Genomic DNA, 11,508 nt, shown 5'->3' on the forward strand with positions numbered 1-11,508 from the left:
TGCTGAGGACAGAGAACCTGAAAAAAATGATGATACTCATTTGGCTAGGTGATAATGTTCGTTCTCTCTACTGGACACACACACTTCCAGTGTTTTCTATCAGTGCCCCTCTCTCCCCTCAAACTAAAAGTAAACAACTGACACCTCCCTGCCTAAATAGTTGAGACATCTCTATTACACTATCAATAGAAATTCAGCCATTTTCCACGTGTCTTGAGTTTGACATGTGGCTAACATCGAGTCCAAAATAAAACATACTGGAAATAACTTCTGGCTAGCTAGCGGTCTTGAGCAGCAGTTATCACCTGGGTCACAGTCTTGTGACACAAATGTGACAATGCATTAAATTCAATGGAGTATGATAGCTAGCGAGCAAGCTAAGTTAGTTCAGTTATGAACCTTGTGGTAGCAACGTTTGAGTATATGTAGCTAGCTAGATAGCCAACTAGTTAACGTCACGATAGTTAACGTTAGCTTGTCAACAAACAAAAAAATAACGTAGGTGTGGCCCACCCTAGTTAACTCAGAGTCAATATAAACGTACCAGTGGTATGGCTGGTTGCTAACTTCAGTACCTAGTTAAATTGACAGTTAACTAGCTAACCACCTGCGTACTTAGTTAGCTTCCATGCTAACGTTACCTTCTAACACACAGCAAAACGCGTATTACTAGCGAACAGACGATGCATGTAACGTTAGCTGTTGAAATGGCTAAATTAGTTTATAACGCTGTATCTTAACGTTACTTTGTTGAAGGAAACGTCGTCTAGAACAACATTTTACCAGGAAAGGTGGCCAATTTGTAGACGAGCACCCATAGTCATTACGATATTATAAACAATATTTTTGGTTTGCTAGCTACGTCGACTAGGGAGTTCACTTAGCTAACTTAGCTAGCAGGGATTTGACAAGAATGGACCCAAACGCTCGTTATTCTCTCGCCCCGTGTGTGAAGCACACGGTCTAGAAACACAAGATCGTAACTTACCCATTTTATTTATTTTTTTATCTCAAATGACAGATACTTCGTGTGTTGTTTAGAAATAAAGAGTAAATCCTCTTTCTCGCTTGGCTTTCCAGAATCTGCTCTTCACAGACGATATGTCGTCATGAGAAATACGGAGGGCGAGAGATGACAAATTTAATCCCACTGTTTCCCACGGACGCTAGGGGGCGCGAACACGAAACCTCTGTTCATTTAAATAATTATAATAATAATACATTATTGCGCAATACATTTCGTCACAAATTCAAACAATGGAATATATTTATGATATTTGATCAAGTTTAAAGTCTTAAGGTTACGTGCACAGGTGCATACTTTAAAAAAAATATGAAAAATCGACAAAATCTTATTCAACATCCAAGCAATTATTGAAAAGATGTTACTGGTTGTCGAGACAAATTCACAGCCTACACTGAGTGTACAAAACATTAGGAACACCTGCTCTTTCCATGACATGCACTGACCAGGTGAATCCAGATGAAAGCCATCATCCCTTAACGATGTCCCTAAATGCACTTCAATCAATGTAGATGATCAAATCAAATGTTATTAGTCACATGTGCCGAATAGAACAGGTGAAGACTTCACAGTGAAATGCTGAATTACAACAGGTGTAGACCTTACAGTGAAATGCTGAATTACAACAGGTGTAGTAGACCTCACAGTGAAATGCTGAATTACAACAGGTGTAGTAGACCTTACAGTGAAATGCTGAATTACAACAGGTGTAGTAGACCTTACAGTGAAATGCTGAATTACAACAGGTGTAGTAGACCTTACAGTGAAATGCTGAATACAACAGGTGTAGTAGACCTTACAGTGAAATGCTGAATACAACAGGTGTAGTAGACCTTACAGTGAAATGCTGAATACAACAGGTGTAGTAGACCTTACAGTGAAATGCTGAATTACAACAGGTGTAGTAGACCTTACAGTGAAATGCTGAATACAACAGGTGTAGTAGACCTCACAGTGAAATGCTGAATACAACAGGTGTAGTAGACCTTACAGTGAAATGCTGAATACAACAGGTGTAGTAGACCTTACAGTGAAATGCTGAATACAACAGGTGTAGTAGACCTCACAGTGAAATGCTGAATACAACAGGTGTAGTAGACCTCACAGTGAAATGCTGAATACAACAGGTGTAGTAGACCTTACAGTGAAATGCTGAATACAACAGGTGTAGACCTTACAGTGAAATGCTGAATACAACAGGTGTAGTAGACCTTACAGTGAAATGCTGAATACAACAGGTGTAGTAGACCTCACAGTGAAATGCTGAATACAACAGGTGTAGTAGACCTCACAGTGAAATGCTGAATACAACAGGTGTAGTAGACCTTACAGTGAAATGCTGAATACAACAGGTGTAGTAGACCTCACAGTGAAATGCTGAATACAACAGGTGTAGTAGACCTCACAGTGAAATGCTGAATACAAGTTTAATATATATATATATATATGTATTTTTTAAAATATGAATAAGAATTAACAGTCATTAAAGAGCAGCAGTAAAATAACAGTAGCGAGGCTATATACAGGGGGTACCGGTACAGAGTCAATGTGGAGGCTATATACAGGGGGTACCAGTACAGAGTCAATGTGGAGGCTATATACAGGGGGTACCGGTACAGAGTCAATGTGGAGGCTATATACAGGGGGTACCGGTACAGAGTCAATGTGGAGGCTATATACAGGGGGTACCGGTACAGAGTCAATGTGGAGGCTATATACAGGGGGTACCGGTACAGAGTCAATGTGGAGGCTATATACAGGGGGTACCGGTACAGAGTCAATGTGGAGGCTATATACAGGGGGTACCGGTACAGAGTCAATGTGGAGGCTATATACAGGGGGTTACCGGTACAGAGTCAATGTGGAGGCTATATACAGGGGGTACCGGTACAGAGTCAATGTGGAGACTATATACAGGGGTTACCGGTACAGAGTCAATGTGGAGGCTATATACAGGGGGTACCGGTACAGAGTCAATGTGGAGGCTATATACAGGGGGTTACCGGTACAGAGTCAATGTGGAGGCTATATACAGGGGGTACCGGTACAGAGTCAATGTGGAGGCTATATACAGGGGGTTACCGGTACAGAGTCAATGTGGAGGCTATATACAGGGGGTTACCGGTACAGAGTCAATGTGGAGACTATATACAGGGGGTTACCGGTACAGAGTCAATGTGGAGGCTATATACAGGGGGTTACCGGTACAGAGTCAATGTGGAGGCTATATACAGGGGGTTACCGGTACAGAGTCAATGTGGAGGCTATATACAGGGGGTTACCGGTACAGAGTCAATGTGGAGGCTATATACAGGGGGTACCGGTACAGAGTCAATGTGGAGGCTATATACAGGGGGTTACCGGTACAGAGTCAATGTGGAGGCTATATACAGGGGGTACCGGTACAGAGTCAATGTGGAGGCTATATACAGGGGGTACCGGTACAGAGTCAATGTGGAGACTATATACAGGGGGTACCGGTACAGAGTCAATGTGGAGGCTATATACAGGGGGTTACCGGTACAGAGTCAATGTGGAGACTATATACAGGGGGTACCGGTACAGAGTCAATGTGGAGGCTATATACAGGGGGTACTGGTACAGAGTCAATGTGGAGGCTATATACAGGGGGTACCGGTACAGAGTCAATGTGGAGACTATATACAGGGGGTTACCGGTACAGAGTCAATGTGGAGGCTATATACAGGGGGTACCGGTACAGAGTCAATGTGGAGGCTATATACAGGGGGTTACCGGTACAGAGTCAATGTGGAGGCTATATACAGGGGGTACCGGTACAGAGTCAATGTGGAGGCTATATACAGGGGGGTACCGGTACAGAGTCAATGTGGAGGCTATATACAGGGGGTTACCGGTACAGAGTCAATGTGCGGGGGCACCGGTTAGTTGAGGTAATATGTACATGTAGGTAGCGTTATTAAGTGACTACGCATAGATGATAACAACAGAGAGTAGCAGAGATGTAAAGAGGGGGGAGGGGCAATGCAAATAGTTCAGGTTGCCATTTGATTCGATGTTCAGGAGTCTTATGGCTTGGGGGTAGAAGCTGTTTAGAAGCCTCTTGGACCTAGATTTGGCGCTCCGGTACCGCTTGGTGACTGGAGTTTCTGACAATTTGTAGGGCCTTCCTCTGACACCGCCTGGTATAGAGGTCCTGGATGGCAGGAAGCTTGGCACCAGTGATGTACTGGGCCGTACGCACTATCCTCTGTAGTGCCTTGTGGTCGGAGGCAGAGCAGTTGCCATACCAGGCAGTGATGCAACCAGTTAGGATGGTGTAGCTGTAGAACCTTTTCTTTTCAGTCTCCTGAGGGGGAACAGGTTTTGTCTTGCCCTCTTCACAACATTTTTGGTGCGCTTGGACCATGTTAGTTTGTTGGTGATGTGGAACTTGAACTCAACCTGGTCAACAACAGCTCTGTCGATGAGAACGGGGGCATGCTCGATCCTCTTTTTCCTGAAGTCCGCAATCATCTCCTTTGTCTTGAAGGGAGCAGACAGGTTAAAGAAGGATTGTTTATGAGTGCCATTCAGAGGGTGAATGAGCAAGTGACTTGGAACTGGGCCAGGCGCACCAGTTTGAGTGTGTCAAGAACTCCAACGTTGCTGTTTTTTTTTCTTCGATCAACAGTTTCCCAGTTTCCAGTTTTGTATCAAGAATGGTCCACCACCCAAAGGTTATCCAGCCAGAGTCAACATGGGCCAGTATCCTTGGGGAACGCATTTGACACATAATAGAATCCATGCCTGACGAATTGAAGCTGTTCTGAGGGCAAAAGGTGGTGCAACTCAATATTAGGAAGGTAATAAGGTAATAAGGTAATAAAGGTCCTAATGGTTTGTGTACTTAGTGTATTTCTAAGTACATTTTTGGGAGGCCTTTATTGATTCTTGTCAGAATCTCTCTCTCTCTCTCTCTCTCTCTCTCTCTCTCTCTCTCTCTCTTTCCTCTCTCTCTCTCTCTCTCTCTCTCTCTCTCTCCCTCTCTCTCTCTCTCTCTCTCTCAGGGCTTTATTGGCATGGGAAATGTACATTGAAGTAGATAAAAGTGTAATAAACAAAATAATTTGTTTTTTCTAATTCTTTTTTTCTAATTCTATATTCAGAGGCTTTATTGGCATAGGAAACATGTTTACATATTTACAACATCAACCAAACAATATTTGAAATGAACAGTAAACATTGCACTCAAAAAAGCTTTTAAAAGATAAAGACAATTCAAGTGTTATATTTAAAGGCAATAAGGCCAGAGGAGGTGTGGCCTTCCCAGAAGACTGGAGGCTGTTATAGCAGCAATGTTCCAACATCTAGTGGAAAGTCTTCCCAGAAGAGTGGAGGCTGTTATAGCAGCAATGTCCCAACATCTAGTGGAAAGCCTTCCCAGAAGACTGGAGGCTGTTATAGCAGCAATGTTCCAACATCTAGTGGAAAGCCTTCCCAGAAGAGTGGAGGCTGTTATAGCAGCAATGTTCCAACATCTAGTGGAAAGCCTTCCCAGAAGAGTGGAGGCTGTTATAGCAGCAATGTCCCAACATCTAGTGGAAAGCCTTCCCAGAAGAGTGGAGGCTGTTATAGCAGCAAAGGGAAGACAAACTCCATATTATTGCCAATGATATTCTAATGAGAAGTTCGACAAGCAGGTGTCCACATACTTTTGTTCATGTCGTGTATTTACCCCAGAGACCAGTTAGGGAGAAAATATGACTTTCGGATATTCCTACTGTAAAATAAACTACCACCAGGTCCTTGGTGTGAAATACAAGCGGGCGTAACTGACATTTTCTGGAGAACCCATGTCAAAAATCTCCACACTACCTGGCAGCAGCTCCATATCACATTTATATTTGGTCTGTGAACATGTGTATGTGTCTGTCTCAATATCACATATAGGTTGAATGTAAAGATGGTTCTGTCTTCCTAATTGGATTTAAGTCCCCAGATTCTCCTCTCACTCTACACACACACACACACACACACACACACACACACACACACACACACAGAAAGACTAGTGGAGAAAGAACACTGTCAGACTGACAGAAAGAGGATGGAAACAGACAGAATAGAGAGGAGGAAGAAGAAGAAAGAATAGAGAATAAGAAGAAGAAGAAGAAGAAGAAGAAGAAGAATAGAGAAGAAGAAGAAGAAGAGAGAATATAGAAGAAGAAGAAGAAGAGAGAATAAAGAAGAAGAAGAAGAGAGAATAAAGAAGAAGAAGAAGAAGAAGAAGAAGAGAGAATAGAGAAGAAGAAGAGAGAATAAAGAAGAAGAAGAGAGAATAAAGAAGAAGAAGAAGAAGAAGAAGAAGAAGAAGAAGAAGAGAGAATAGGGAAGAAGAAGAAGAAGAGAGAATAAAAAAGAAGAAGAAGAGAGAATAAAGAAGAAGAAGAAGAAGAAGAGGAAGAAGAAGAAGAAGAGAGAATAAAGAAGAAGAAGAAGAGAGAATAGAGAAGAAGAAGAAGAAGAAGAAGAAGAAGAGAGAATAAAGAAGAAGAAGAAGAGAGAATAGAGAAGAAGAAGAAGAGAGAATAAAGAAGAAGAAGAAGAAGAAGAAGAGAGAATAGAGAAGAAGAAGAAGAAGAAGAGAGAATAAAGAAGAAGAAGAAGAAGAGAGAATAGAGAAGAAGAAGAAGAAGAAGAAGAAGAAGAAGAAGAAGAGAGAATAAAGAAGAAGAAGAAGAAGAGAGAATAAAGAAGAAGAAGAAATGGATGAAATTTGATGAGAGGGAAGAGACATGATTACAGACACCTGTGTGTCTTTCGACACTATATATACACGAGTCATCCCGCAGTGTTTGTGATCAAATCCTGATGAAGACAGCTTGGCTGTTGAAACGTTGGATATTACATTTTTGCATCTGAGCTCCTAGAGTGTGCTGCTCTCCTTTATGTTCTAGTTTTCTACTCTGCTAGCCAGCACCTCTAGCCAGCACCTCTAGCCAGCACCTCTAGCCAGCACCTCGCCTAAATAGGTGTTCTACTCCGCTAGCCAGCACCTTGCCTAAATAGGTGTTCTACTCTGCTAGCCAGCACCTCGCCTAAATAGGTGTTCTACTCTGCTAGCCAGCACCTCGCCTAAATAGGTGTTCTACTCTGCTAGCCAGCACCTCGCCTAAATAGGTGTGCGTTTATTTTTCTTCTAGATCAGTGGAACAGACAGAATAGAGAGAAGGAAGAAGAAGAAGAAGAAGAAGAAGAAGAAGAAGAAGAAATGGATGAAATTATATGAGTGGAAAGAGACGGGTCCCAGTAGTCCCAATATGGGCCCTGGTCAACAGATGTGCACTATACAGTATAGGGAGTAGGGTGCCATTTGGGACAGCACTAGGGAGTATTAGAGGGATATTTAAAGGTGTTATTAATCCGGTAATCCCTGTTTGACATTTACTACCTCTGACTGCTTTCTCTCAACAGACCAGCTGACTACATGGTGTTGCTTTCTCTCCACAGACCAGCTGACTACACGGTGTTGCTTTCTCTCAACAGACCAACTGGCTACATGGTGTTGCTTTCTCTCAACAGACCAACTGGCTACATGGTGTTGCTTTCTCTCCACAGACCTGCAGGCTACATGGTATTGCTTTCTCTCCACAGACCTGCTGGCTACATGGTGTTGCTTTCTCTCCACAGACCTGCAGGCTACATGGTATTGCTTTCTCTCCACAGACCTGCTGGCTACATGGTGTTGCTTTCTCTCCACAGACCAGCTGACTACATGGTGTTATTTCTCTCAACAGACCAACTGGCTACATGGTATTGCTTTCTCTCCACAGACCAGCTGGCTACATGGTATTGCTTTCTCTCCACAGACCAGCTGGCTACATGGTGTTGCTTTCTCTCAACAGACCAACTGGCTACATGGTATTGCTTTCTCTCCACAGACCAGCTGACTACATGGTGTTATTTCTCTCAACAGACCAACTGGCTACATGGTATTGCTTTCTCTCCACAGACCAGCTGGCTACATGGTATTGCTTTCTCTCCACAGACCAGCTGACTACATGGTGTTGCTTTCTCTCCACAGACCTGCTGACTACATGGTGTTGCTTTCTCTCCACAGACCTCAGAAACTTTCGGTCATGTAATTGTTGTTGAAGAGGTGTTGCAATCTGTTCGAGGGTGGGGCTCAAGCTGCATCCCTGTCTCACACCCCTGAGGAAATAAATGTATGTTTACTGCCTATTGTAACCCCACACTTGTTGTTTGTGTACATTGATGTTATGATGTCATGTTTTTTCCCCCAACACCGCTTTCCATCAATTTGTATCAAGCAGACCCTCATGCCGACTTGAGTCAAAAAACTGATTTTGTTTTGTTTGCTTATCAATAATGGTGTACAGTTGAAGTCAGAAGTTTACATACACCTTAGCCAAATACATTTAAACTCAGTTTTTCACAATTCCTGACATTTAATCCTAGTAAAAAGTCCTTGTCTTAGGTCAGTTAGGATCACCACTTTATTTTAAGAATGTGAAATGTCAGAATAATAGAAGAGAGAGTGATTTAATTCAGCTTTTATTTATTTTATCACATTCCCAGTGGGTCAGAAGTTTACATACACTCAATTAGTATTTGGTAGCATTGCCTTTAAATTGTTTAACTTGGGTCAAACATTTAGGTAGCCTTCCACAAGCTTCCCACAATAAGTTGGGTGAATTTTGGCCCATTCCTCCTGACAGAGCTGTTGTAACTGAGTCGGGTTTGTAGGCCTCCTTGCTCGCACACGCTTCCAGTTCTGCCCACTAATTTTCTATAGGATTGAGGTCAGGGCTTTGTGATGGCCACTCCAATACCTTGACTTTGTTATCCTTAGGACATTTTGCCACAACTTTGGAAGTATGCTTGGGCTCATTGTTAATTTGGAAGACCCATTTGTGACCAAGCTTTAACTGATGTCTTGAGATGTTGCTTCAATATATCCACATAATTTTCCTCCCTCATGATGTCATCTATTTTGTGAAGTGCACCAGTCCCTCCTGCAGCAAAGCACACCTACAAAATGATTCTGCCACCCCCATGCTTCACGGTTGGGATGTTGTTCTTTGGCTTGCAAGCCTCCCCCTTTTGTCCTCCAAACATAACGATGGTCATTATGGCCAAACAGTTCTATTTTTGTTTCATCAGACCAGAGGACATTTCTCCAAAAAGTACGATCTTTGTCCCCATGTGCAGTTGCAAACTGTAGTCTGGCATTTTTATGGAGGTTTTGGAGCAGTGGCTTCTTCCTTGCTGAGCGGCCTTTCAGGTTATGTTGATATAGGACTCGTTTTACTGTGGATATAGATACTTTTGTACCTGTTTCCTTCCTCCAAAGGTCCTTTGCTGTTGTTCTGGGACTTTTCACACCAAAGTACGTTCATCTCTAGGAGACAGAACGTGTCTCCTTCCTGAGCGGTATGACGGCTGCGTGGTCCCATGGTGTTTATACTTGGGTACTCTTGTTTGTATAGATGAATGTGATACCAACAGGCATTTGGAAATTGCTCCCAAGGATGAACCAGACTTGGAGGTCTACAATCTTTTTTCTGAGGTCTTGGCTGATTTCTTTTGATTTTCCCATAATGTCAAGCAAAGAGGCACTGAGTTTGAAGGTAGGCCTTGAAATACATCCACAGGTACGCCTCCAATTGACTTAGGCTAATTGACATCATTTATCAGAAGATTCTAAAGCCATGACAGACCATTTTCTGGACCATTTTCTGGAATTATCCATGCTGCTAAAAAGGCACAGTAAACAATTGTCAATTGTTGGAAAAATGAGTTGTGTCTTGCACAAAGTAGATGTCCTAACCGACTTGCCAAAACCATAGTTTGTTAACAAGAAATTAGTGGAGTGGTTGAAAAACAAGTTTTAATGACTCCAACCTAAGTGTATGTAAACTTCCGACTTCAACTGTTTATCTGGTATTTTGATTAGAAGACAATTTGACATTTGCTGAGGACATTGTTTTCGCTGAGGAGACTGAAGATGGATTTTAGTCCTGTTCATTCATTGTAAGTGGTAGTCTAAGAATTGTATTTAATCATGTATATTTTTTTGCTGTTTGTTCTTTGTTAAAGAGCCAAAAATATTGGAGAAGCTGTTAAACATCTCTTTGGATAGATAGAGTTTTCCAATTAGATTCTATGGATTCTTCAATTACATTGAGCTGATTTCTGACGTGCTGTTCCATCTTTCTCCGTAGTGTATTTCTGTACTGTTTTAGTGATTCACCATAGTGAAGGTGTAGGCTCAGGTTTTCTGGGTCTCTATGTTTTTGATTAGTTAGGTTTCTAAATTTCTTACGTTTTTGCATTTTCCATCAAACCATTTGTCATTGCTGTTAATTTTTCTTAGGTTGTCTGCTTGACATTTTTAGATTGGATAGGGAAGCTGAGTGGTCAAATATACTGTTTAGGTTTTCTACTGCCAGGTTCACACCTTCACTCTTGCAGTGAAACGTTTTGTCCACCAAACTTTACAGTTGTCTAAAAGGGATTGGATTTGTTGGTCCTCTCGAAGCCTACCAGTGACTGTGTACATATCCAGCATGCAACATAGCTGCTTTTTGTTGGTTATGTTGTCATAGTTGTGTCTAAGTGGGCATATTTGGGAGGGAATGCTGTCACTTCCAGGTAGGTGTTTGTCTCCCTTTTTCTCTGTTGAGATAATTTCCTTATTTCTAACCAAATATAAAATGTTCCTGTTTGATTATTGTTCCCTGGTAGTTTGATGGATGGGACTACCAGCTCCCTGTAACCTAGAGGGCAACCAGTGGGTCCATCTCCTCTATACCACCCACCTGGTAGTTTGATGGATGGGACTACCAGCTCCCTGTAACCTAGAGGGCAACCAGTGGGTCCGTCTCCTCTATACCACCCACCTGGTAGTTTGGTGGATGGGACTACCAGCTCCCTGTAATCTAGAGGGCAACCAGTGGGTCCGTCTCCTCTATACCACCCACCTGGTAGTTTGATGGATGGGACTACCAGCTTCCCTGTAACCTAGAGGGCAACCAGTGGGTCCATCTCCTCTATACCACCCACCTGGTAGTTTGATGGATGGGACTACCAGCTCCCTGTAACCTAGAGGGCAACCAGTGGGTCCATCTCCTCTATACCACCCACCTGGTAGTTTGGTGGATGGGATTACCAGCTCCCTGTAACCTAGAGGGCAACCAGTGGGTCCATCTCCTCTATACCACCCACCTGGTAGTTTGGTGGATGGGACTACCAGCTCCCTGTAACCTAGAGAGCAACCAGTGGGTCCATCTCCTCTATACCACCCACCTGGTAGTTTGGTGGATGGGATTACCAGCTCCCTGTAACCTAGAGGGCAACCAGTGGGTCCATCTCCTCTATACCACCCACCTGGTAGTTTGGTGGATGGGACTACCAGCTCCCTGTAACCTAGAGGGCAACCAGTGGGTCCATCTCCTCTATACCACCCACCTGGTAGTTTGGTGGATGGGATTACCAGCTCC

The 11,508-nt window shown here is 42.9% G+C and overlaps 1 protein-coding gene across 1 annotated transcript in view; it reads right to left on the reverse strand.

Annotated features, from left to right (window-relative positions):
• LOC109903297 (importin subunit alpha-7) overlaps nt 1-1,123 on the reverse strand; it is a 42,356-nt gene extending 41,233 nt beyond the window's left edge. Inside the window, exon 1 of the mRNA XM_031789073.1 lies at nt 989-1,123. Within this exon, the coding sequence (XP_031644933.1) occupies nt 989-992 (4 nt within the window). The 5' untranslated portion in view covers nt 993-1,123. The remainder of the gene's footprint in view (nt 1-988) is intronic.
• Between the last annotated feature and the right edge of the window lie 10,385 nt (nt 1,124-11,508).

The sequence above is a fragment of the Oncorhynchus kisutch genome, linkage group LG14 (genome assembly GCF_002021735.2).
Source record: "Oncorhynchus kisutch isolate 150728-3 linkage group LG14, Okis_V2, whole genome shotgun sequence".
NCBI lineage: Eukaryota > Metazoa > Chordata > Actinopteri > Salmoniformes > Salmonidae > Oncorhynchus > Oncorhynchus kisutch.